The 26,630-nt window shown below is 44.2% G+C and overlaps 1 protein-coding gene across 5 annotated transcripts in view; it reads right to left on the minus strand.

The window, feature by feature from the left end:
• The window catches only part of USP42 (ubiquitin specific peptidase 42), a 43,684-nt gene extending 19,809 nt beyond the window's left edge, over positions 1 to 23,875 (minus strand). For 2 of the 5 annotated variants that reach the window (XM_075565434.1, XM_075565435.1), the window contains exons 1-10: positions 23,727 to 23,875; positions 20,507 to 20,746; positions 19,623 to 19,832; positions 17,393 to 17,503; positions 13,405 to 13,507; positions 12,551 to 12,618; positions 11,852 to 11,922; positions 10,788 to 10,870; positions 2,450 to 2,561; positions 1,946 to 2,086 (exon numbers count right to left, since the gene is read on the minus strand). In XM_075565434.1, coding sequence (XP_075421549.1) covers positions 1,946 to 2,086; positions 2,450 to 2,561; positions 10,788 to 10,870; positions 11,852 to 11,922; positions 12,551 to 12,618; positions 13,405 to 13,507; positions 17,393 to 17,503; positions 19,623 to 19,832; positions 20,507 to 20,738 — 1,131 coding nt within the window. In that variant the 5' untranslated portion in view covers positions 20,739 to 20,746; positions 23,727 to 23,875. The other 3 variants (XM_075565437.1, XM_075565436.1, XM_075565438.1) reach the window with 3 other exon arrangements.
• Positions 23,876 to 26,630: the final 2,755 nt, after the last annotated feature.

Below are 26,630 nucleotides of genomic sequence, written 5' to 3' on the forward strand. Positions count from 1 at the left end.
CCCTGGTGATCCCCACCCTAATCCACGCAGCAAGAGTCCCGGGGCAAATTTCAGGTTTCCCCAAGAGGAGGAATCATACCGGAGATTTCAGAGGTGAATTTGTACTTTAAATGCAAGTCTGTCCCATAGGGATAGTGTAGCTTTCATAGTTGGAAATTCCCAAGAAATTTCCAGCCTATTGGCATGAGGAAGCCAGAGAAGAGTCCACTTTGGCTTGGGAAAATATACCGTATGTGTCACAGTCATATGTCAACCCATCCCCTGGTATCATCCCTCGAGTTCCAGAGCATATAGTTTGCCCCAGCCTTGCTGCCTGGAAGTACGAGAGAAGATTGCGGATGGCTAGACCTCCCACCCTGGAGGGTCTCTGGAGTATAACGCTCTTGACCCTCAGGCGTTTGCCTCCACATACAAAGCAAGAGATGCAGAATTGCAGTTCCTTAATATCCCCAACCTTGATGGGAATATGGAGCGCACGGAACAGATACAGTAGTCTGGGTGAAGAGGTTCATCTTGGCGGAGACGATTCTTCAGACCCATGATATGCCGTATTAGTTAAATATTTTAATTCTTTCTTAAGGCCCATAATAATTTTTGGGTAACTAAAATTTGTAGAGGGAATCAAATGAATTTGAGAAATTAATCGCTAGTTAGGGAAGGAAGTTTCCTTGCCAGGAGTTTTATGAGCTCCGCTGGAAGATTGATGTTCAATGAGAGTGATTGTCTGATTTATTTTGAATCCCGAAATTGCACCAAAGTGATCCAATGTTTGGAATACATTTGTGAGTGAAATCCATGGTTTAGAGAGACTCAATAGGACGTCAGCTGCACAAAGCTACATTTTTATATTCTTTACTCACCACTGGAATGTCCGAAATATTGAGGTTTGCTCTAGTGTCGCCAATGGTTCAATGGAAAGGGCAAATAGTACGGGAGAGAGGGAGCATCCCTGCCTCGTACCGTTTGCTATCTGCATCTGTTCCAATAGGACCCCAGACCCGCTCACGCTGGCTGTCGGGGATTTGTAAAACCCTTGGACCCCCTGAAGAAGCACCCCGGAGAACCCCATGTGTTTCATAACGGAGAACAAGTTAGTTTCAGTCAAGCCTCCTGTCAAAAGCCTTTTTCGGCATCGAGGGCGAGCTGCAGAGAGGAAATCTTTGAGGTAAGAGCTTTGTGGGTCAGGTCTATGATTCTCTGAACATTATACGGGCATGCCCGGAGAGGACAACACCACCTGGTCATGGTGGACCAGGAGTTACATATATTCATTAAGTCAGGTGGCTTGAGAGAAATCGGACAGTAACTGTCGCAGTTAGTTGGATCTTTATCTTTCTTTAGAAATAGTACTAAGTTGGTCGATGCCATATGCTCGGGGATCTGTTCACCCTTCAAGAACTTATTGAAAAGCACGAGAAGATGAGGGGTAAGGGTATCTACACATTTTTTATAGTACGCATTAGACGGGCCATCTGGTCCTGGAAACTTCACTCCTGTACAATAACGTTTAACAAATGTAATACACTGGCTACAAACAATGCGGCAGTCTAACCTGAAACAGATCTGGCATTTACATGAAGGCGGCAAGAATAAAACTGGCAATCTGCGCATTTTCCTTATGGCCAATGCCCTCATGTTCACAGTTGTGTACATTGAAAGTCTAGTTTCCTAAACACTTCGCAGATCTCTAGTTATCAGCAATGACTTTCAGCCCATCCTATTACTAGGATGGGCTGAAATCACCAGTTAGACAATACTTACCTTAAAACGGATATGGTAGTTTATCTCTATAGAGCAAGATATTACTCTGTGCAAGTACAGTGCAAAGCAGGGCAAATAGGACCTTTAAGTATCTAACTCAACAGGGTTTATATAATCTCCACTAGTATGCACAGTCTCTTTTATTCCATTCCTTTGCCTACTAAAACCATGAAATATACCTTACCCTTATATAGCAGTAGTAATGCCCACCATGGCAACTAAAACCAGTATGAACAAGGACCGCATATAGAAGGTAAATGATCGGTTCTCCATTGGGCTGAGAGGTGTATGGGCGAATATCCAGGTATTCTGGGTACTTTACTTCCTAGAGGAAAAACAAAATAAGATTCATCAGGTTGAGATCCAATATCTAGGGCAATTCAGAAGTATCCCATGTGATAGTCTAAGATTTACCTTTTCACATGCAAAACAAATCCTAGAAAACACGAACATCCGTCCTTCTGAAGCATTTAATGTTTGTTTCAGGACGAAACCACCCATTAGCCAACTTCCATCCAATGAAAGTTGCTTAATGCGTAACCCCCGTACCTGCCACGCATTGCAAAGCTGGGCAGGGGTTAAGACGCTAGCAATGCATTGATGTACTACAATGATGCGCTACAGATAACATTGATTCACTGGAGAGGTGTAGATGTAGGTGACACTGATCAATCTCTTTCGTGCTCACCTTAGTAAGCTTTCCGCCACTGAAACTTGCAAATCTTTTCAGGGACAAAGTCAGCACATTAGAGGATCGATGTATTGTAAACCTTTTGGAAGCAGTCACCATTTTTTTGCACCTATAAAAACAAAGTGTGAGCAATTTAACAAGAATACAAATATCAATTACAATGATTTACTTTCCCAGTGCATGTACAGAAATATTTGTAGGTTGTGATACCTTTACGGGGACCAACGTAATAGTAAAAGTATATTAAAAAGGCGCACTAAATTACAGGTGGGCCTTCCTCCACAAGCTGCTGGTCATACGAGATTGAACCGCAAACTTTGTGAGCGAGCCAGAGGATGGAACGATTTCCTGAAGAGACTGGCACTCGCCCCAGCCAAAACCCAAAGAACACATGCAAATGGCATGGTCCACTCCAAGGCAGAGAGGAAGCCCTGGGAAACAGGACCCTCCCTTTACGGGGTTGAAGGCCCCCATCACAGAACCAGAAAAAGCACATCCGACCTAGGATACAGATCACGACTGAGGCCCACAACCCGTAGTACAGTAAGACTCTAGCCCTGTAACTTGGTCCCGAGGCGAAGCCCCCATGACCCCAATATTCCACGGACATGATCACAGCATAGATGGGACAGACACTCACATTCCAGTCCGCACTTGGCTGTTAACCCGTTTAATTCCACGTACCCTCCCTATCCAATCGATCATGTCACTTAACTAGTGCAGGCACTCGCATTCAAGCTTGGGACCCTGAAGGGCTTGAGCCGGTATGGAAGCCACTTTTCATGTGAATGGGCCGAGAACTGGAAGACAGACCAAGCCACGAGGCGCGGCCTGTAGAGCTTTAGAAATTAATTCCATTTCGCTCTCCCCGCACCCCCCCTCAGCCCATGGACTTCTATTTATTTTAAAAGGGGAAATTGATTGTAGGCTACCCCCCTGGAGTGCGGTGGCAGACCTGCGTCACTGCTCATACCGGAGTTATCATTTATATACCCCTAACAAGTAAACCTACTTAATCACTGTTCTCCTCACCACAACCCCCTCTCATATATCTTGCCCTATCTACCAGACGGTGGACCTTCCATAAACATGAAGTCCAACTTATGGTAAACGCAAAGAAATCACTAGGGCCCCTTGGGGGGGCGGGGGGGGAAAGAAAAAATAAATACATTTTAGTCCCCATACGGGTTCACAGCCAGGCTTATGAGGCTCAACCAGGACCCCAAACACCCTGGATCGGAGCCTGCAATTTACTACTTAGGCAATATACAATTTAAAACAATAAACTGTAAAATTGCAGTTAGGTTTTGCATTACCCGTTTCCGAATACTGTACAGTTATTGATATCTGGTCAATCACGTAATAACAATGGGAGGCCCCCGACGGCCTTTAGCACGTGACCCGAAGGCCCCCCGCATTAGTTATCAGAAGATGTGTGTATTTGTATATATTAGTTTGATCCCGGGCAGAGGTTGCCGGGTTGTTTTCTGTCCTCCACGGGTGCAACTGTTCATACTCCCAGTAATAACTCCCCCCCCCCCCCACCCCTCTACTTTAATAATACCATTCCTACGTTGCCAGAGACCTCTAACAGCCCCTGAACTGCCAGAGCACACAAGATTCCCCCGCGGCCCTGCACTTATGATGATCTTCCATATTGTTACGGGTTTGAATGGCCCTTGCAAGAAATGAATAGCCCTCTCAGACTATAAGGCCGTGGATATAGTAGGCGCCCACGACAGAGCCGAATGATCTGTGGCCTGTGATCCACAGCGACGGGGAAGTGAAGCAGTGACGTCACGTGAACGGTTCGCCCTCATTGGCTGAACCACTACGTGGCCCGGTTGTCGCGGGACAAACACAAAATGTTTTGTCTGCTCGGAAATCGTGCGCTCTCTGGCCTGCCTCATAGAGGTACAGCCTTTTGTCCGTGCGGAGTATGGACACGGCCTAAGAAATTGGGCGGAGATATTCTTCTAATCCATGAAACCCATGTTAAGCACTCCTTCTCCCCCAAATATTTTGACAAAAACTTCCCAAACTTTGTCCCATCTTCGTCGCAATAGAAAAAAGGGCAGTGACAATCCTGATAAATAGGCACATGCCTTACACTCCCAAACTCACAAGGACGGAGATGGACGCTTCAGTATAGTGGTAGGAACCCTGTTTGGTAAGGAAATCGCTATAGCAAACCTCTACCCCCCAAATGAGAGAAGCTCTAAATTCTGAGATTCATTTTTTTTAGTATCCTTGGGAGCGTTGCACAAGGTAAGATCATTTTAGGAGATAACTTCAACCTCGCTCAACGCATCTCTGGACAGGTCAAAGAAAAACACACCCTCCTCTACCCCCTAGCCACAGACGAGCTGACAAGAGAGCCATAAAAGGTAGGCCTGAGGGCCCTGCAATTAGACACCTGGCAAGAACTAAACTCCCATACCACACATTCTTGACTAGATTACATCTTCATGAGCGCTAGCCTGATTCCCCAAATTCCGGGGTCATATATCCATAGTGTAAAATGGTCGGACCATGCCAGAGTGGAAACACTACTGGTTAACCTAGATATTAGTGTGACGGCAGGGGTATCCGGCTTTCATAATAAAGGTTGCGTGGTGGGCTGCCCCTAAAAAACGTGTGTTTAGACCTGTGAGTGTTAGCTCTTGGGTCCAGTAATTGTTTCCTTGTACCTATGTTCCCATTGAAATGTCCCCTGTAGGGTTATAAGCTAGGGATGCCGTGTGTGGTTAGGGTCCCTGTTAGACAATAGCTGCAGGACCGGGACTGTGGGAGCAGAGGGTTATGGGTGGAGGTTGGGGGCAAATAGGGTTAAAAACAGTGTAAGGGGTTGCTGATCGGTTATACTGGGAGTACTGATATTTTACCCGCAAATAGTGTATGATTTGCATGTACGCATCTGTACATAAAGACGCTGTGTGTATGGAAGTCTATTGTAACTCTATGCGAAATCTTTGCTCCGCCAGCAAGTTCTGCATTTGGGTTTTAAAACACAGTGCAGGAGCCTGTTTTCCACGTTTTAGGGTCCAAGTTCTAGGGACCATGTTCTAGACTCCCAGTTCCCAATGTTAAAAGATGGATATCCATTGCTATACAGACAGACCCCGGTAATGTAATTAGCCAAGGGGTCTGCATGGCAATAGCAGATCAAAGGAACGGATGGGCAAAGTGTCAGGACATCTGGCAGGCAGGGTAAGGCGGAGGAACATGTCTATGGATGAGCTCTCCGCGGGTGAGACCCTTTGTACCAGCTAGACACTGTGGCACATGTCCAGCAGGCGGCAATGGGCTGGCCATGGGAAGCCGTTGCCGAGACGGAGCTTGTAGGCGCGATTTCCATTGGCCAGTTCATATTTCCAGCTTTGCCGGCATCCTGAACTTACGTACGCCCCCTCCCTTGATTAAGGCCAGACGAGCCCCCGGCTCGTGATTGGCAGCTGGGGACAAACCCCCTCTCTGCTTGGTCGCTAGTCTGTGTTCCATGTTAAAGATAGCCCAGCGGCCGACCAGAGAACCAGAGCGTCCTTGGGCTTGAGCCGGTGAAGTGATGGCGGGCTTTTTGAAAGTGCTCTGCTGCGAATAGCAGAGCAACCGGCTTCGTTTTAGCCGGAGAAAAGCCTGGCCGAGCTGAGGCTAAGTCCCGTATTTCGCAGCCAAGTTCTGAGAATAGAACGTAGCAAGGAGAGCAGTGCGGTTCTCCCGAAAAGCGTACCGGGGTGTTTCTGGACGTGCAGCAGACAGGGTAAGCCTTCCTGCACCTAGTTGAGGCTAGTGACTCACCCCAGACCCCCAGTTGATAGGTATTTACTGTATTTTGTGCAATTTATGCATGTCTGTGGGCTTGCCCGACTAAACGCAATTTATTCAATAATCTTGTCCTGCCTAGTGAGTTGATCCCGGAAGGTACAAAAGGTGTTAAAAGTACTGTTCTCCCCTGACAATTAGATCTCCTTAGTCCCACTGGAAACTTAAATGAACCCCTGCTAAAAATTCCTAACGTCGTCCAGGAGGTCGAACAAGAATTGATGGCTTATTCCCAAAGCAATGTGAGGAGTGCATCATCTCTGTGGCCTTGTGTGCTTCCCAAAGTACGAACAATCAGGGGAAACCCGATTAGCATAGCAGTGCAAAGAAAACAGGTGAGGAAAAAAATAATCATAAATAGACCCAACACAGACTAAAATCGATACCTTATCCCGACAGCACAAACAGGGACCTCTCCGAGACCACCCAGATGAAACAGAGGCCGCAGCCAGGATGAGCGCGACCGGCGCGATCAACATGCCTTCAGGCAATGATCGCAGCCATAGACCGTGCGTGCTTGCGCCTGCGCGATGGAGCACGCAGCATGCAAAGAATCAAATAAATTTGATTCTGCGCGTGACGGCCGGGTCACGGGAGCGGTTCGTCCAATGAAAGAGAACCAGCTCCGGGGCCTCACGGGCACGCCTCCAGCACGCACCCTGCCCCCCCCCCCCCGACACGCCTCCCTGTCACGTATACCCAGGCCACAAATCGCTGCAGCTAAAGGCAAGCGTGACGCCACGCGCACGGTCGCGAGCTGATCCTGGCCGCGGCCTAAGGGTCAACATCAGACCTGAATCTGCTACTTTTATCAATGGCCGAGAGGCCGTTGAGGTGGACAAAGACAGTTCTAAGAAAAACTAACAAAGCAGCCTCCCTTTTGGCAGCCAGACTGAGAAACAAACTTCGTACAATGTGCTTTCTATTCACACAGGAACAGGAGCACTTCCTTCCAACCCAATATCCAGAGTTTCAGAATTCCAGAGAATTCTACTCCGCATTATAGGATGAGGAAAAAAGTCCAACATAACGACCAGTGCGAAAAAACCTGATTTCGGCGTATCTAGATTCAGTTAACTTAGCCAAATTAATCCCAGCTGACAGGACTGCCATGAATCTGAAGAACTACAATTCGTTATTAAAAATCTGAAAAACTCAAAAGCCCAGGCGGCTTTTCTAATATTTATTACAAAAACTTCTCCCGAGCCCTATCCCCTTACTTACTGAAATTGTTTAATTTGATCTTTCAGTACAATTCTTTCCCTCCAAGCTTCAACAGCTCTTATCCATAAGGAGGGTAAGGAACCAACCTGTTATGGAAGGAATCGCCCAATCTCACTGATCAATTCAGACTTTAAAATATTCTCCATGGTCCTGGCGAATAGAACAAATACAGGTCTCCCCTACTTAATCCACACCAACCAAGTTGGCTTTGTACCGGGCAGACAAGCCGCCAATAACGTCAGGAGAATAATCAACCTAATAGCACTGGCACAGAAATATGACAGCCCCTCTATGCTGCTCTGCCTCGATGCAGAGGAGGCATTTGACCGAATTGACTGGTTTTATAGGCATGAAAATCTGAAGGCATTCGGCTTTGATGGCACGTTTCTGAAGGCAGTCCATTCCTTAATAGTCCCCCCTCAGCTAGAGTGATCAGCCAGGGTTTTCCCGCTGACCCGTTGCCAATCAAAAGTGGCACTCGTCAGGGTTGCCCGCTCCACACTCCTGTTTTGCCCTCTGTATGGAACCCCTGGCAGCCACATACGGAGCAATGTTAATATAAAGGGGATTCGGGCAGGGGCCCAAGAGTTCAAAGTGGCTTTGTTTGCCAATGATGTCATACTTTCCCCTCTCCAGATCCCTCACCTCCCTTCCCAACCGATTTTGCGAACTTTCAGAATATAACAATCAGGTTTCAAATTGAATGATAAAATCTGAGGTGCTCAATATTAAGTTGAAGGAGGTGCTTACACTGTTGGAACCCACCTTCGATTTTCGGTGGCAGTCCAAAGCTATCAAATACGTAGGGATATACCTCACTAACCACCACAATCCTCTATACCAAGCGAATCATCCCAGATAATTGAAAATGCTACAGGTAAACTTACAGGTCTGGTTGGACTTTAATATTTCCTGGATTGGAAGAATCAAATCAGTAAAAATGAATCTACTGCCCGGCCTGACTTATCTGTTTCAGACTCTTCCTATTTCCATATAATCTAAAGATATTCTCACCCTATAATAACAAAATGTATCTGGAATAGCAAAAGGCCCAGGACTAGCACAAGTGCCCTCACATACCCCTCTAGAGGGAGAGATCTGGCCCTTTCTTGCCTGACGTCACATTATAAGGCAGCCCAGACGAGCCCACCAGTGTGATGGCATGCAAACCACGAGCTGAGGAGATGGATGGCCCTCGAGGCATCATTGATCCACCCAACCGAGATAGATATGTTCCTGTGGCTACCAGCCCAAGAGATCTGCTACCCAAAAAGCTTCACCAACCAACTCTCACTCTCTATATTTAAATTTAAGCTTCTCCGATCATTTTAAACTAACACCTAAAGGATCACTGATGGACCCACTACGAGGGAATCCCGAGTTTATACCCGGCCAATCAAGATTTGCTTTCATACACTAGAACAGAGCTAACATCTCCAGAATAAATGACCTAAGCACAGACCTCAAGATCAGAAAATCTTACCATTTCACCAAAGAAAAAGGCTTGCCTACAAGCGAGCCATTTCATTTCTTCCAGCTTGGGGCATTCTATATAAAAATAAAATCAATCCTAGGGCCTCCATGGCAGAATTTGAGAAGCTCTGCTTAGAAGCAGAAAACCAACGGAAATTAACATCACAACTTTAAAACTATTTCTCACTCCCAGACCCCCAGGGTAAATTGAGGTATACGAGGCAATGGGAGGAATACCTAAATGAGGTGCTCGATGGAGACGACTATGTTGATATATTCGAATCAGTTGCCACTAGCTCCATTTGTACCTTCATTAAAGACAATTCATACAAAATCAGGCTACGCTGGTATACATCCCCTCTACCAATATCAAAGTTCTGCCCAGGCTACTCCTCATTGTGTCTGGAGGGCTGTGGAGATGACATCAACACATTGCCACGGCCACAAGGTGAGAGATGGCGGCCCTCTGGAAACAGAGGCAAACCCCCTCTCTATCTAATATCGGCCAGAAGCTTTTGGTTTATATGTGAAATTAAGAAAACGCCCAGTTAGCTTAACGACACATAAATTCCAGAGCCGGCCTTGGTTAGACTTTGTGTGTGTATCTGGCCTTAATTCCAAACACAACCCTCCTAGTGCAGGGCAAGGCGAGAAAGGTGTTGCCTTGGGCCCGGTGCTGGGTAGGAGCCCGAACCTGTGCACTATTGCTCACTCCAAGGTAAGGGGGGGGGGGGGGTGAAAGAGTGTGTGCGTGCACACGCAGGGCTTCCTTATACAGCATTGTGTTGTCATGACGACATCACATCCCGTCATGACATCATGGTGATGCAGCAGGAGGAGGGGCCCCGCTACCAGGATGCCGCCTTGGGACCCGCCAAAAGGTAAGGCCGATCCTGCTGCTATGAGCAAGTAGGGACCAACCCTTCCACTTACTATGAATAGGACCTATATTGAGAGATGCCGTAGGTTGTAGCCCAAGAATATCCCAGCCCCTGGCCCTTTAGCCTAACACTACCATCATACACCCCCCAAATTATACCCATGGTGTACTTACTGTGTATTGATGCCCCCCAGCTCTCTTTTCTGTACCCCCCTTCCCCCATCTCTTATGTTGTCTTTTCCTGAAAACTTTAATAAAAAAATAAAAAAAACACACTAAACCTTCTGTAAGCAGCAAAAATGTACTTTTTAAATAAAGGTATTCTTAAAGTGGCTGTACCTCTACAGTGTAACAGGACCTTTGAACAGAAGTGAGATAACACATTCAAAAGTATCTCAGGGAGCAGGGGGTCCCCAGAGCTGAAATTAACAAGGTCCAGATCCGGGGACCCCTTCCTTCCCCCCTTCTTTTTTTTTTTATGACAATGGTGCTTTAAATCTGGTAATTTCCAGTTGACTGATTTGTATAAAAACGGAAAACGTTCAATGAAAATAAAGTAACATGTTGTCCAAGTCACAGATTAGATAAAAGCATTCACTGCTCCAATTATATTAACATAATAAAGAGCAAAGTGCACGCGGTCCCAAATGAGTTCCCTTGGTTTCCAAGATAAACGATTATCTCTCTGCTGCTCCTATTCTCCCGTGATCGGCGGGGTTCGACCGGAACATATATAAGCTACTTATTAACCTCTGCTAGTTCTCATATCTTTATTGTTCGTTCATTAAACATAGAACAAAATAATGGTCTTGCGTGGAATGAATAGGACTGGGATTCAATAATCGCTTGAGTTCAAGATCACTAATGTATTCTGGCATAAGTTAATTGTTCCCAAAGTGCAAACAAACTTTTAGAAAAGGTGTCATAAAATCTTACTTGCTACATTTATAAGCATTTTCTCCATCCAGCTGTTCCGCCTTCACAAATTGTTCCAGAGCTTTGTTCACATTATGCGCGGCCTAAAGAAATGTAATGACAAGTTTAACCCCTGCACCAAAACCGGGCTTCTTTGGTTTAGTATAAGGTTCTAGTAGTCGTATTGATCTTGGAGAAGTATCATTATTTTGCAGGAGTGCGTTTGCAACCTGCAAAGAAACCACTTTATTATGCTATAATGTCTGGTGTAAGACTATTAGAACAGTGCGGCAAGAAGATATCCAGCTCCAAGTTTAACTACGTGGCAGCCACTCTTCAACTGCCCGCACCTTACAAAGAAAAAAGGTCGCCCACTACAATTATCTAAAAGGAGTGCAGTAAGATCCCAAACCTTTATTTTGCAGGATGCGAGACCCTCACATGGTAAATATTATGGTTCTTCATTGAAATGGCTTAAATTTGTTTTGGGACCCTACAAATCTCTTATTTTTTATAGTGTTCCTCTGAAGACACTTGCGAGGACTTGAGGCTTGCTGTGCATGTCTATATGTTGAACTATTGTGTTGGTCAATTATAAAGCATCCCTTGTTTAACTGCTAGCCACGTGATTAATAGAAATAGAAGCGGGTCACATAGAGAGGAACCAGAGTTGCAGGAAGATAAAAGACTAATTATTTCTAGTCCAAACGGAGTCATTTAGGCTATTTTCGATTAAAAAAAAAATTGCCATTAACCTCAATGGAGAGTTGTCGTCGCAAACAGTTACAACGGCCGCTTCTGACAACTTAGATAAAGGCCCCTAGAGCGGAGGTTGGGAGCTACATTTTGCATGCACCCTCATGATGGGTCATTCTGGTTCCCCAGACACCCGCCCTAGGTTCTAGTGCAGCCTTGCACATACGTAGGAAAATGTTACCATGCCTAGTGGTTTTCTTTACCATGAGCTGGGTAAAAAAGTTTAGCGCATGTGACATAAGCTATACACCCCGGGAAAATGTACAGTTTGTCCGCTACTTTTCACCTAAGTATATAGATTTCTGCCCATTAATCCAGAAGTGCTTTACCTTAATCTCAAGAGTGATATCAAGACATGGATCGAAGGTGTCAGAAACGCCATTACAGTTCAGACACTTGACTGCAATAAAAAACAAACAATCAGATACTGAGATTTAAAAACAACCATTTCTGTTTATTTTAATATAAAATACCCGGTCACCTCCCCCCCCAGCCCCCCAAATTAAAATCTTTGACTCATTAAATAAAACCATTGCAGGGGAATAATAGCGGCCAGACACGATTGCATTGCTTTACCATTAACGGGGCGTTACTTCTTGGCTTTTTTTCAACATTATTTTATTTAATAAATGCAGCAGTTCCCGGTCTTTAAGGAAATGTAATTATCTAAGCTGCCGATTGATCCGTTCTCCAGTGATTGAGCAGCAAGCATTCTGCTTCCCCGGGTTCACTATATGGCCGCCTATTTTAAAACAGGAAGTGCTGTGCCTGTCTAAATAGTTGCTATAGCAACCCAAGGAAGCTTAATACATTAAAGCAAGCATAAAATGAAAAAATGAATAAAATAAAAAACTGCAATACGGTTGATCTAATACTACACAACTGATTTATGAAACAAAAACACATCGGATTTTGGAGGTAATGTTAAAACAAAAGAGCTCTGATTCCAATTTTAAATGCAACCAAGCGAAACCCCTTTCTTGCGGCAGGGGGGTGGTTTATAAAGGCAATGTAACAGGAAAACTTACCTCGAGAGCGCAGGTAGCCGCCAAATACTTGATGAACGAGAGTGGTCGCTTGCGTGTATCTGTCCAACCTGAAACCAGTGCCGTGCATATAGGTTAGTATGCACACGGGTACAAAGATGCTTTGATGCATACTTGTGCGTGTCAATTAGAAAAGAAACAGATCAGAGCAGCAGTGTAATTTACATCGGAAACACACAGCGACACAAAACTCGGAAATAATCTAGAGTAACGCTTATTAGTGACCTCTCTCAAATCTTACATAGCCAAGTGTGTTTATAGCCAAGTTCTCCACATATTTGAAAGTAAAATGCATGCATGAGAACATACAACACGTATTAAAGAAAGCACACTTGCATTAAAGTGAACGATATGAGAATTAGGACACATGCAAGAACAACCCATATACACTGCAGGACAGAGCTACAATCCATTTGCAAATGACAACTGTCTGACTCTAGGAAATAAAAACACAGTTAAAGAGAAAAGTCATTGTGAGTTATTTTTTCAGTGTTGGAAACATTGTAAATGAAGATTTATCCAATGTCTTTTCTTTGCCTTACTACATGTGAAGTAAAACCCCATCTCCTAGTTGGTTTCGGATATGATATCCAGAAATCTGATTATGGTATCACTGGGTGGGAGGAAACAGGAGGCTTCCCACTTTAAAAACTTTCAAACGAGGTTTAAAAAAAAATTGAGGGGTTATTTTACGCACCCATCACTGTAATTAATCTAATTTTAAGTGGAACTGCACCTTTAAAATACATTAAATATATATATATATATATATATATATAAATGGGCTAACGAATGAGCTGCATCAAGCAGAATTTTACTAAGGATGTCATACTTACTTATTGCAATTGTTGAGGCAAGATTTTTGCATTGCATCAACCGTGTAACGTAGGAACTCATGTGCGTCTTCTTGACTGCCGTAACGGAAGTGTTTCGCTATGCCTAACGGGAAAAGGGGACGAAATCATGAGGCACGCTCAACCAAGACCACTTTTATGGTAATAAGAGTGTATTCACTTCTCCGTGAATATGGTTATTAAAAGGAGCAAAATCGGAGTAGGTGCCGGTAGTCGCTCTGCTCAGCTACCAGGGCTTTAGAGTTTAAAGCTCCCACGTCACACAACCCTATAGGAAGTCGAACCGGATGATGTCACCGCTTCCTATTGGCCCGCAGGGCGCGGGAGCTTTGAAATGCCACCAAAATATGAACAGTGGTAGCTGAGCAGTGCGGCTACCGGCACCTCCTATAGAGGTAAGTGTCTCCGGAAGCAGGGGGCCCCTGGAGCTGAAATTATTGGAGTTCAGCTCCGGAGACCTTCTGCTTCAAATCCAGGGTTAATGATTATATATATATAAATATGATATATATATTGTTTTAAAAGGCACAGGGATTGTCGCTTAAAAAGGGACCCATTTTATAGTTATACTACGCACATTACAGTTACATAGTAGATGAGGTTGAAAAGACATAGACCCTATTTCCTCAATTATAAGACGCACCTTTTTTTCGATTTTCACATGTCTGAAATCGGGGTGCGTCTTAGAATCGATGTATTAAAAAAAAGTGTCTACAGTACTAACCCCTTCTTTTCACTTAACATGTTTCAGGAGAGGTACCATGTCAGTGGAGGACGAAGTGTGCGGTGGCGGCAGGAGAGGTCCCACGTCTGCAGATGGTTGAAGATGGCAGCGGGCGGGAGTGCGGTGGCGGCGGCAGGACAAGTCACCAGTCTGCAGGTGAATGAAGATAAGAAGACAGCGGGCGTGCGGTGGTGGAGGCGGCGGCTAAGAGATCATAATAGCAGTAGAGCTGAGCAGGAGCAGAGCGGCATAGGGGAATGGCTTGGGAGGTGCACACTGTAACACCGGAAGTTGACCGGTGTCTGACTTCCGGTTACAGTGTGAACCTCCGAAGCCGTTCCCCTATGCCGCTCTGCTCCTGCTCAGTTCTCCTGCAATTATGATCTCCTGCCGCCGCACCCCACCGCACACCCGCTGTCTTCATATCTTCATTCACCTGCAGATTTTGGACCTGTCCTGCTGCCGCACACCCACTCACTGTCCATCTTCAACCATCTGCAGACGTGGGACCTCTCCTGCCGCCGCCCGCTTCATGGTAAGTGAAAATGTAATTTTCCTCGATTGTAAGGGCCAAATCGATGGTGCGTCTTACAATCGAAGGCGTCTTACAATCGAGGAAATACGGTAACCAAGTTCAACCTATGCTAAATTTAGAAGGCAGATACTTTATCCTATATCAGTACTTACAGTATCTTGATCCAGAGGAAGGCAAACAAAAACTCCAGTGACACATTATCTAATGCAGGGGCGCACAAACTCCCCGTTGGCCACTCCCCTCCATGCCTCGCCCGTGTGATGTCACGTGACCCACAGCGGCATTTGACGTCACGTTACCATAGCAACTGTGACATCACGATGCCGCGTTGCCATGGCCACGCATGCTGAAGCCGGCAGAATCCCGGTAAGTAGAGGTTGCAGAGGCCTCAAGCGGATCCCCCGGCACTTAATTTAAATACCTGGGGGGAGAGCGCGGGACCTCTGCAACCACCCACGTCCCCCCCCAAAAGAAACTCATGCCCCCCCCCCCTCCCCAGTTTGCGCACCGCTGATCCAATGATATCTCATAAGGGGAAAAATAAATTCCTTCCTGACTCCAAGAATTGGCAATCAGATCTCTCTCAGGATCAACATCCTTCCCATGTTTATTTGGTATATCCCTGTATACCTTTCCTTTCTAAAAAGATGTCCAATCTTTTATGAAGATATCTATTGTATCTGCCATCACAGACTCCATGGGTAATGAATTCCACATGTTAACTGACCTTACTGTAACTGCCCTTACGGTAAAGAACCCTTTCCTTTGTTGCTGGTGAAATCTCCTTTCCTCCAACCTAAAGGGATGGCCCCGAGTCCTATGTACAGCCCGTGGGATAAATAGTTCTTTTGAAAGCAACTTGTATTGTCCCTGAATATATTTGTATATAGTTATCAAATCCCCTCTTAGACGCCTCTTTTCTAATGTAAACAAATCTAATTTAGCTAATCTCTCCTCATAAGTTATTTTTCCATCCCCTTAATGAATTAAAACAGAAATCCACCTATCCCCCCAACAAGCTTGTGTGTTAAACTCATAGAAATATTTGTCATCTTGCCCCCGGAGCATGTTCTGCACTCTTAGGATTTTCTTATGCTCTAGCATTGGAGGTTACACTGGGCTATGGGGAGAGATCCCTTTTAACCTTCCGGGCACATTTCAGCCACTTATATCTCATAAACTAAACAGCAGATTCAGATCAGGGCAAGAAAGGATCTTAGAGCAAGTAAAACCTAAAATGGCGATCAGCCCGGACTGCTGCTGTAACTCTTTGGGTGCTCCAGGATGTAACCACTACGTTATGGGATCTGGCGACGTCATTCCCTTTCTGTGCTCGTTTTCCAGGTAAATCACGTTCTGTGCTGAACAGCATCAGAAACGCGAGGAGGTTCTCTTCAGTTCTCTGATTAAAGTGACGCCATGATCACGTGATCGCCATTTCCCAGCGGGACCGTGACACACTAGCTTCATTTTTTACTCCAACCTGGCAATAAAAGAGCGTCTAAGGAAAGGTATACAGGGATATAGCAAATAAGTAAACATGGGAAGGATGGTGACCCAGGGAGAAATCTGATTGCCATTATTTGGAGTTGGAATTTATTTCCCTTTATGAGATATCATTGGATGATATGTCACTGGGGTTTTTTTGTTTGCCTTCCTCTGGAAAAAAACCTACAAATATACAAAGTACAAATATAGGATAAGTATCCGTCACCTACATTTAGCATAGGTTGAACATGATGAACATATGTGGTTTTTGAACCTCATCTATAATGTAACGATATGTAAATATGGTAACTAAGCCCCATTTCTTTCATGGTAAAATAATATTTTGATAAGTTGCAATGTTTGTAGTTTATAAGAATATTGTCAGCCCCATAAAAAAAAGTCTAAATCCTTCCTGTTTGTCACTCCCACAGAAATGCAAATCAGTTTTCCAAAGTATGCAGCATCCCGACACGTGCGTTCTTCTCAAGGATGTCTTCTTTCTACCCCCTTTGTATCTAAAGCCCTCTCCCGCCTTGAACCTTTTTCACTGACTGCCCCACACCTCTGGAATGCCCTTCCCCTCAGTACCCGACTAGCACCCTCTCTATCCACCTTTAAAACTAACCTTAAGACACACTTGTTTAAAGAAGCATATGAATAGCACTGTGGATAATAGTAGACACATGATACATAAAGCTTGGCCCCCTGCAGACGCACTTACCAGAATTCCCTCCCACTGTCTCTGTACGTTCTCCCTACCTACCAATTAGATTGTAAGCTCCTCGGGGCAGGGACTCCTCTTCCTTAATGTTACTTTTATGTCTGAAGCACTTATTCCCATGACCTGTTATTTATATTATCTGTTATTTATTTGATTACCCCGTGTATTACTTCTGTGAAGCGCTACGTACATTAATGGCGCTATATAAATAAAGACATACAATAGAATACAGTAGGGTGTGCACTGAAGTTTAACGTTTATAGGTTAATTGCCCAGAACGCAAGACAACGTGTGTCTCGTTATAAAAATAAATGGAATACTGAATTCCATCCTGCTGATCTCATTAATAAAAAGGACACGTTTACCCTGACAGCTGCCTGCAACATAATGTCCTGTACTGCAGCAAGTCTGCTGACGAATCCAATTTGCAGCGAGTTGAAAAAGCTTTTTATCACATTTGGAAATGTGGAGGCAGATACTTGGCATTCGAAAAGCTACTTACGCCTGAGGTCGTTCGTGACGGCGGTAGGTTTGAAAACGCTGCCAGAGTTGGACAAAGCCTGTGTTATATGAGCTTGCATTGTACACATCATACAGAATCCTTGCTCGTGACCTAAAAATAAGGTGTTAAAACACAGTAAATATCAACCAGGTTTCACAACGCATGTGAGAGTAATAGGCTTCAATTACAGATACTCTGAGCGGATAGGAGAACAATATGATACGGACCGTGGTTTTCACGAAAACCTGGAAAATATTCACCCTGATCTAAAGAGTAGTTCAGGTATCTACTGTATGTAAAAAGTTCGCCTGGACACTGCAGTATTACCTTGGGTGCAAAATAGAACAAAACCGTATATTGTATCTGTTCTAGAACGGATGTTTAGACATTGTGCAGTTAAGCGCACTTCAGTACTCATTTTCCCCTCTAAAATTTCTAGTTCATGGTTTAAATTGCAACAGGGTGTCGGTCCATCCCAAAGCAAGTGCTAATAAAACCGGGCTTTGTAAAGCCAGGAAATAACAACTAAAAGTAAGATTATCCATAGGTGTACCTCATTCACACCCACATAAATCAACTGAATGAGGAAATGCAGTGCTGTGCAAATGAAACTGGAAAGGTGTTGTGCAATGTGTAACCTTTGTACAGTGTACAGACTATATTTCAACTTGCTTGTTTGTTTTAATCTCCTAAATCGTAAAATCCATTGTGGATTTCAACCAGCTTCATAAAATGTTTGCACTGGTGCTTATAGAAAGACAAAAGAGTATCTCAAACATACGCAAGTCGTTGTTCAAAAGTAGGAAAAAAAAACTTAAAATTCACAGTGACACAAATTACACTGCACGTTTTGTTACACCTGCTTCTTTTGTAACCTGGCTACAGTATCTGGGCACTTTAGAAGCTGTGTTACCATGGAGATATGGTCATGCAGTGACACTATTGCGTCTCCTCGGTTGTTCAGGCACGATAAGTATCAGCGAGTCACTGATCATCTCAAAGTCACTTACACCGCACACAGAGGAATGGGATCTATGCCTCTCTCAATATCTAACAATGACAGGAAAATTAACCAGAAGCAAGTTTTTATGATTGTGCAATAGGTTAATAAAAGGTATTTGTGATATAACAGAGACCCTCACTTTCATACATTATAAAGATGTAAAATATTACAATAAAATGCAATCTCTTCTAGGACAGCAAACACCTTTTCATACAATAAAGAACAACACACTTACTCTCTCTATACTTCATCCGTTTTGTTTTCTATGGGCTAAAAGGTAACATTTAACTTAAAATGTTCTGTAAAAAAAAAAAAAGTTTAAAAGATATTCTGTAAGAGCCCACAAATGTTTTTATTGATGTACACCGCCAAATGTCGCAGGGGATCATTCGTACGGATAGGGGGTTTTCTATTTGGACTGAGTGGGATTGGTAAGAATTTACAATTTGGTTTGTTTGCTGCATTCCACCAAAAGAATTGTCAATGTAGATGGGGTTTTTTATTTGTTATTGTTTTTTTCTTATTCGTGGTGGATTGCTATATGAGCTGCTGGACATTTATGTGCAGAAAATATATACCTGCCCAAAATGGTGGCTGTATGGTCCAAATCCTGGGCTGCTCCGTGAGTCCAGGGCCACAAAAAATCCAAAAGAGCTTCTAGGTGTTGAAGAGCAACAGAACGTGATGGGTTTGCTCTCCAGAGCCATTGCTCACGCTCCCAATTTAAGGAAGGGCTTAAGAGTCACAGCACAGCAGGGCAAATTTGCTGACACTGGCAAGGATTATAGTGGATAAGTTTAGCAATATGTTGCAATCTTGCTTGAAGCCAGCGCTGCTTAGCATCAAGAAATTACAGCTAGAAACATTAAAGGAAACGGGAGATCAGAGTCGAAACTGAATTGAAAACATTTTTCCTCCAATTTCCCTTGCTTGAGATCTTTCAAATCAGGTCATGTATTCTGCTTCCCAAAGGGGCGTCTTTAAAGATTGCTGTATGTACATAGTGCAAAGTATTGGCTAGGATAGTGGGCCGAAGATGTGCCAAATTCAGAACTTCTGGTCCGATTTGCTGTGAGCAACTTTGCGCTGCACCTATTACATGCTCTATAGTGTGGGTGAATGTATTCTCTATTGCTGGCTTCACTTAAACCAATGTAGCATTTCACTAAACTTACCTACACTTACCTAACCGCTTAGAGACAAGCACACGTAAACATATATACTTACACGTTTGGGAGTGTTCATGGGAAAGCATGTAGTTGGCAAGAGGTGCAGTGTAAGTTAAACATTGGAGTGCAGCGTTCACAAAACATGTATTGCCAAGATTTTGGAGGCCGGCTCCAACTTTCTGAGTTTGCTTCCATTTGAGACATATCTTCTCTGTTGGGAAAAGAACCTTCTGAGGTGCAGCGATGCCATCCCCAGGTATTGCCAAAGCTGCAAAAATAAAACACCATTGCAAAATGTTAACCATTTAGAGGCCTTGTGCTGCATGTCACTACTTCCAGGTTTGACAGTTCCCAAGGAAGTGGGAGAGAAGGAAGTCCTGGGAACTACTTCCCAGCTCTCGGAAAAGACAAATACATACATTTGTCGCTACACCTGCAAAGCAATGTAGGGAATATATTGTTTATCTTTATTAATTATTCTCTGTATATTCATTGTCTGCTAATTTGGAGAAAAAGAACTGCATGATAAACACATTAAATAATTGCCCTGCATGAAAAATGGTAATGTTTATACATATATATGCTTGCTTTGGTTTCAACCACCTGCTCCTTTTGCAATTAACATTTCTTCTTCTACATTTCATACATTCATTGTATTTGTTTTTCATTTTTATCAAGGTAAGTAGGATATCATTACAATGATGCTTTGTGGTTTTCACTGCATCCCGATATATTTGTCAATGTAAGGTGATACATAAATTAGCTGTAAAAATACAACATATCTCATTTGTTGATCATCTTTTAACTCTTGTATTCTGCTGGCTGACATGGTACTACCACCTCTCCATCTCGCATATATATTTATTTATTTTCATTTCAAAATGACATAACATATTTAACTATAAAAATATATTTAGAAAAGGGTCAAGAGTCGGGTCTTACATAGATCCTTCTGCACTGACGGTTTTGGCTTTTCAGGAACCGATGAACTGGTATAAGCTGCAGCGCCAGGTACTGGTCCCAAAGAGATCTTGTGATTGGGTGTATTGGTTAAGGATGACGCTACACCCCAACCCGAATCCATGTCTCCAGATGATGGTGCCACAGAGTTGGACAGCTGGTTCTGGCAAGCTGTAGGCTCTGAAGACTCAGATACTGTATCAACTATAGTCATTGTTCATTCTGCAAAAATAAACAAGAGGATTGGCCATATTTAGAGCAATGCCAACAACAAGGAGTAGTTTCAAGAGTATGGCACGGGCTTCGGAGATGGATAATCCTGGTGTGAAACCCAGTGCATGGCTCCAACTGACCGTTTCAATGTGTCTTGGCCTACTACTATTATTATATTAAGTTGGGATTCCTTTTCTCTGGTAGTACAAGGAACTGCAGTATTTAATGACAATTGCAAATCGGCTACGTGTTTCTTTATTCACCTTGGGCTATAAAATAGAACAATTATTACAATTAAAAAAAATGCAGTCATACAGTGTCAGCATTAATATCTCAAAATAAAAAAACTTTAGTAACATGATTTTAGGTATGAGGGATATTGGGGCATATGTATCAAGGCAAAAGGTGAGCAATTCTGGGGCAAAATTAGCACTGTATGTATCAAAGAAAATAGTCCCATTTAAATCCTACTGTATGACACATATTGTGCAGTTATATTGCCTCAGAATGGCCACACTCTTCCCTTAATACATATGCCCCATTAGTGTTAACGATTTTAGAAAAACTATTTTGCTTTTGTCAACCGCTAGTACCCAGCCCCAAAATCACTCCCAGCGCGTTTCTCCGTTCCTGTGATGTTTGATCAGGGGAAAATGAGAGGCTAACCAATAGCCATTGATACGTGCGTATATCACTCACAATAGCCTAATTTTGTATTGTATTAAGATTGTACATACATGAAGCTGAACACTTATTAATTTTTAATTAGTTGAGTCCAATTATGTTATTGAGTGTTCAGCTTCATGTATATACAATCTTAATATTGTATATTACACACACACACGTGTATCTTAGTATTGAGATTTACACACGTATTCTATGGCAACGAGAGGTTTCCTATACGGCTATGGGTTAGCCTCCCGCTCACCACTGATGAAGCCATCACAGGAACGGAAACATACGTCGGGCGCCATTTCTCGGATCCGGATACTAGCGGTGACATCACAAACCGAACACCAAACATTGCGAGCCCAGCCAGCTACCTCCAGTGCTTCTCTGAGACAGAAGCGATGGAGCGAACAATGAGGCAGATGCCAGCTGGAGCCAGGCACGGGCACCCCACCCCCAGTTAGGGATCCTATTAAAGGCAGGGGTTTCAACTGCAGTCCTCACGACCCATCAACAGGTCAGGTTTTAAGGATATCTCTTCCTTCAACACAGGTGGCTCAATCAAAGAGCCTGCTTCAGCACAGGTGGCTAAATCAGTGGCTCGGCCGAAGACTGTGCTGAAGCAGGGATATCCTGAAAACCTGACCTGTTGGGAAAGGGGGGTCTTAAGGACTGAAGTTGAGAACCCCTGATTTAAGACTTAACTAATTAAACGAATTGCGAGTTCCAAACTCTATGTTTTATTCTTGGTAGTATATATTATATTTTGCTGCGCTATGCTCTTGGGCCTTATTTGCGCTTGTTTTTCAGATTGCATATATACATAGACGTACACGCTCATATTTACCAAGTGGTGCTATTGTGTTAGATGCCTTCAAGCGGCACAAGTCACCACGCAGCCCAGTGACTATAATAGAATATTAAATAAGAAACAATATGCATTTAAAAAAAAAAAAAGGAATTAAAAACGCCCTATGGACTGCTGTACATTTTGTGTGGTACCACAAACATTTTTCTTCTGCACTTTGTGTCTTTGCTATCACTGCCAGGATATTGGTGTTATTCTGCTGTTTAGATCAAGATACAGAGTTCAAAATAGACCCACATATTCAGTGGTCAAAGTGTAATGATACTAGGGAGAACAATGTAACAGTGTGAGTGTGTGTGCATATACATATTTATATGTACAGAAAGAAAAATCAGTAACACTCGCTCAGTTATAGCAAAATATAACAGTTTATTCCATCAGCATTACAAAAATTATAAAAATGGGCAACGTAAAGTCCTTTGTCAAGCTCCTAACCCAGTTATTTAAACTGTCTCTTTAGAGTGAAGGTATAAGGCCAATTTGGCGACAAAATCTTCCCTTTAGATCTTATGGTAGGAATTTTGTAATACTGGTGGAATGAATTGTTATATTTTATTATAACTAAGTGAGTGCTGCTGACTTCTCTCTGTTCGCCTATATTTCCTGGAGCTAGATGTTGATCCTGGCCCCTCCGCGCGCTCCATATTGGAAGCCAAGTATTCATTCGGAACCTTATATTCGCACACGGGTTTGAGTGCCATGGATACCTGTGCTTTTGGAGACACATACAGACACCTAGATTCAATAATATTTACTTAGAAACTATTATTTAAGTAAACTGCATTGCCGATGAATCCAGGTGTGCTGGTCCCTTCTACCCATCTGCGTCGGGTTTATACATGTTTGGGAATGCCATACCGCGTGTGTATACACACATACTTTTTTTTTAATGTACACCAACCCAGATTGCCGCCACTTTTATTATATACAGACCCAGTTTCCATTTGTTGTTTTAAGCCAAGAACGGATTTAATTTGTAACAAATAATCCCTTCCAATTTATATGTATAGAGGCTGATAATAATAATAAAAAAAAAGTATGAAAATGACTGAACTAGTTTCCAATGGCTGGAGATGGGGCAGTGTACTCACTACTTTACACCACGTACATAAATACACATATTACACCCCCCCCGCAGTCCCCTCTGACAAGGAAGGGGTTACATGCTCTGAACCGGTACAACGGGGGGGGGGCACTCACTTCCCAGCCAATCTGCTGCAAGAGGCCCAGTGAGCGCTCATTCCCACCTCCATGCATAACGCCCACACCCAGCACAGGTTAACCCCTTCCCCGCCTGCCAGGGCGGCGGTATGAGTGGGTAACCATGGCAACGGCAGCCGGACCGAGCAAAAAAAAAAAGGGGGGCCTAGTAACCGGCAAGTGGCCTGGCCTAGAAACCGAATCCCCCTCCCCGCTGCTTCCCCTCCGCGCACCGCGTATAACGAGAGGTACCTGTGGTATATATCCGTATTTACATCCTCCTCCCCCCCGGTTAATCCACCGCTCTCCCACCATCGCACACCGGGGCAGTGTCGGCGAGCAATGACGTACGTTCGAATGCCTCCTACATCCGGGTAACCCCCAGGGAACGAGGCGTGCGTTGCAAAGGAACGCAACGTGCGTTCCAAGGGAACGCGGCGTGCGTTCCAAATGGGCACGGCTTGGCATTGTGACGCCTGGCTCCCAAACGCCTCACAGTAGGGTTGCAGCTTTGCAGCCTGATGACATGAAGAGGCCACGTGACTGCGAGCTGTAGCACATGAAAGCTCCCAGCTGTGTAGGGGGCCATGTTTAAATAGGGATAAAGAGAAACGAGTGCTCCACCATAGATGAACTTCATCCAGTAATAAAATCTTGAAGGCCCCCAAATAGACTATTAAATGAGTGGGTATTAATCAAAATGGCCTGTGAGTCACCCCTGTACACCAGGATCAATGGTAATGAGGAAGCACAATAAAGCTCCATACACCTCACATAAGCCTCGTATAAATGATCCAGGTAAAGGTACTCAACTATGATGGTCATGAAAAATGATTTGGAAAGCTTCTTACCCACTTCTGTAGTCTCTGGAGGTCCACTGTAGCGTGCCAGCCATGGGAATAAACATCCGGAACAAAGAGGGGAAAAAAGTAATTCTATTTATTTCAGCACATCATGGATAAAAACATCACCCCAGGAGGGGAACAAAAATACTCCTTGGAGGATTTTTGTTCCCCTCCTGGGGTGATGTTTTTATCCATGATGTGCTGAAATAAATAGAATTACTTTTTTCACCTCCTGACTCCCTGGCAGTGCGCTATTTGCTCTTTTTTCTCTCTCTCTCTCTCTTTGGCCATGTTTAAATAGATCAGTAAAGAGTGCCTCACTGAGTAACCATTTGCATATCATTACCCAGAATCCCTAGCTGCAGTGGAAGCTTGTTTGCGAAGAGATAATGGATAAAGATAGGGTTGCACACCTGTCTGAGACATGCAAATGTACCCCACAGGTGCTACTTCTAACACGCACACCTACATACACATTTGGGCATTTATGTAGGTATAGATGCATTTCGTATCTCTGTGTGTGCACCAATAGAAATGGAAACACTTCTAGGCTTCACAAGATCAGAAAATAGTGTCCAGAACTGGCAAACTCCCCTTAGAAGTTACTGAGAATTAAACACAATTATTTCCTTTTTAACCAAGAGGGAACTATGGTTATCCAATGCCATGTTACATGGTATGTATATATTTATTGATAGAGTGCTTCACAGCAGTAATACACGTCTTTATATAACACAATGGGAATAAGCACTTGAGACTTAAAAGTAACATTTAGGGACTCCCTCCTCTCCTACGCATCTGTCTTCACCTCACCCTGCTGTCCTGAGCCCCTGATTGAGCCGCCTGTGCTGAAGCAGGGATATCATTAAAATTTGACCTGTGGGGAGGCGCATGCGCGACGGCTAGGAGTATGGCAGCCTAACCTGACAGCTCCCTGCCTCGACCCCCATAAAGTCAAATATAGCCCACAAATACCGAGACCAAACAGCACAGAAATAAAGCCCCAGACAGCTTAAGCACTCAGGATGTCCCGCAAAACCCCCAAACCTGGAAAAAAACGGGTGATGCCAGAGTATTACGGAGCGGCAGAGCCGCGCGGTGCAGGCTCAGGAATGGCGCCACTTTTGAATGCCGGCTCAGAAACTGAACCTGACGGGGAAGAAGCGGAATTTACCCTCCAAGAGCAAAGACCGGCAAGGCAATGCGACATCACAAAGCTGTGCAATGATCTCAAATCGTTTTTTCAGGCCGAACTGAAAGAATTAAAGAGGGAAGTAACTGGACTGGGAGAAAGGACAGGGGTCCTGGAAACAAAGGTGGACCAGTCTATTCGCGCTATCAGACGGCAGGATAAGAAATCCTTGGATCTGCAGGCGCAGATAAATGAATTAAGAGAACGACAAGAGGACGCAGAAAATCGCGACAGGCGTAATAACTTGAGAATCAGGGGGGTACCGGAGAGCGTACTGGACTGCGAAGCATACATCACACTTTGGGTAGAAACGCTGCTCCCTGAGACCCACAAAGAAGCACTGGCTATGGACAGGTGTCATAGAGCCCTACGGGCTAAGCCCCTACAAAATGATCCACCAAGAGATATAGTGATCCGCCTACACTATTATAAAACAAAAGAGAGAGTTCTCACTGTCACCAGACCCCTTCCAGTGGTGGAGTATGAAGGGGTCAGGCTCTCGATATTCCAGGACTTATCTCCGGTCACTCTTGCCCGCCGCCGAAACCTGCTTCCGATCACTAAAATCTTGCGGGAGAAGGGGGTCAGGTACCGCTGGACCTTTCCCTTCGGACTGCTGGTGGCACGAAGTGGCAGATCCTTCATAATAAAGGACTTGGAAGAGGGACCTGCTTTCCTGCACAAACTAGGGCTAGGAGAGGCCCCTGAAAGGTCGACCCCAGAAAGCCCTACACCAGACCCCACCTGGTCCCAAGCCCAAAGGTCCCCCCGGGCACATCAAGATAAAGCCTAAAATATGACACAAAATGACTATCTGTTTGTTCTACTGTTGTTTGGTTCAAGTTAAAAGGGTGACGGACAACCACCAAATCCTGTTGTGTGAACCTGGCACCGTTCCCTTAGCGCAGTCCTTCAACCGCAAGACAAAGGCTGAAAAATGAACAATTTTAAGAAATTCTACTTACCTGGACAAACTATGAGAGCAGCTCGGAAGATCCCGGAGGCATCGTCAGGGAAAAGCACGATGGCTCCCCTACAAAGAAGATGGCGGCGACACACGAGGCAGCTGGAGCCAAGGTGAGACGCAGGAGCCGGAAGACAGCTTCAGGCGGGAAGCAG

This window comes from Ascaphus truei, chromosome 11, assembly GCF_040206685.1.
Source record: "Ascaphus truei isolate aAscTru1 chromosome 11, aAscTru1.hap1, whole genome shotgun sequence".
Classification (NCBI taxonomy): Eukaryota; Metazoa; Chordata; class Amphibia; order Anura; family Ascaphidae; genus Ascaphus; species Ascaphus truei.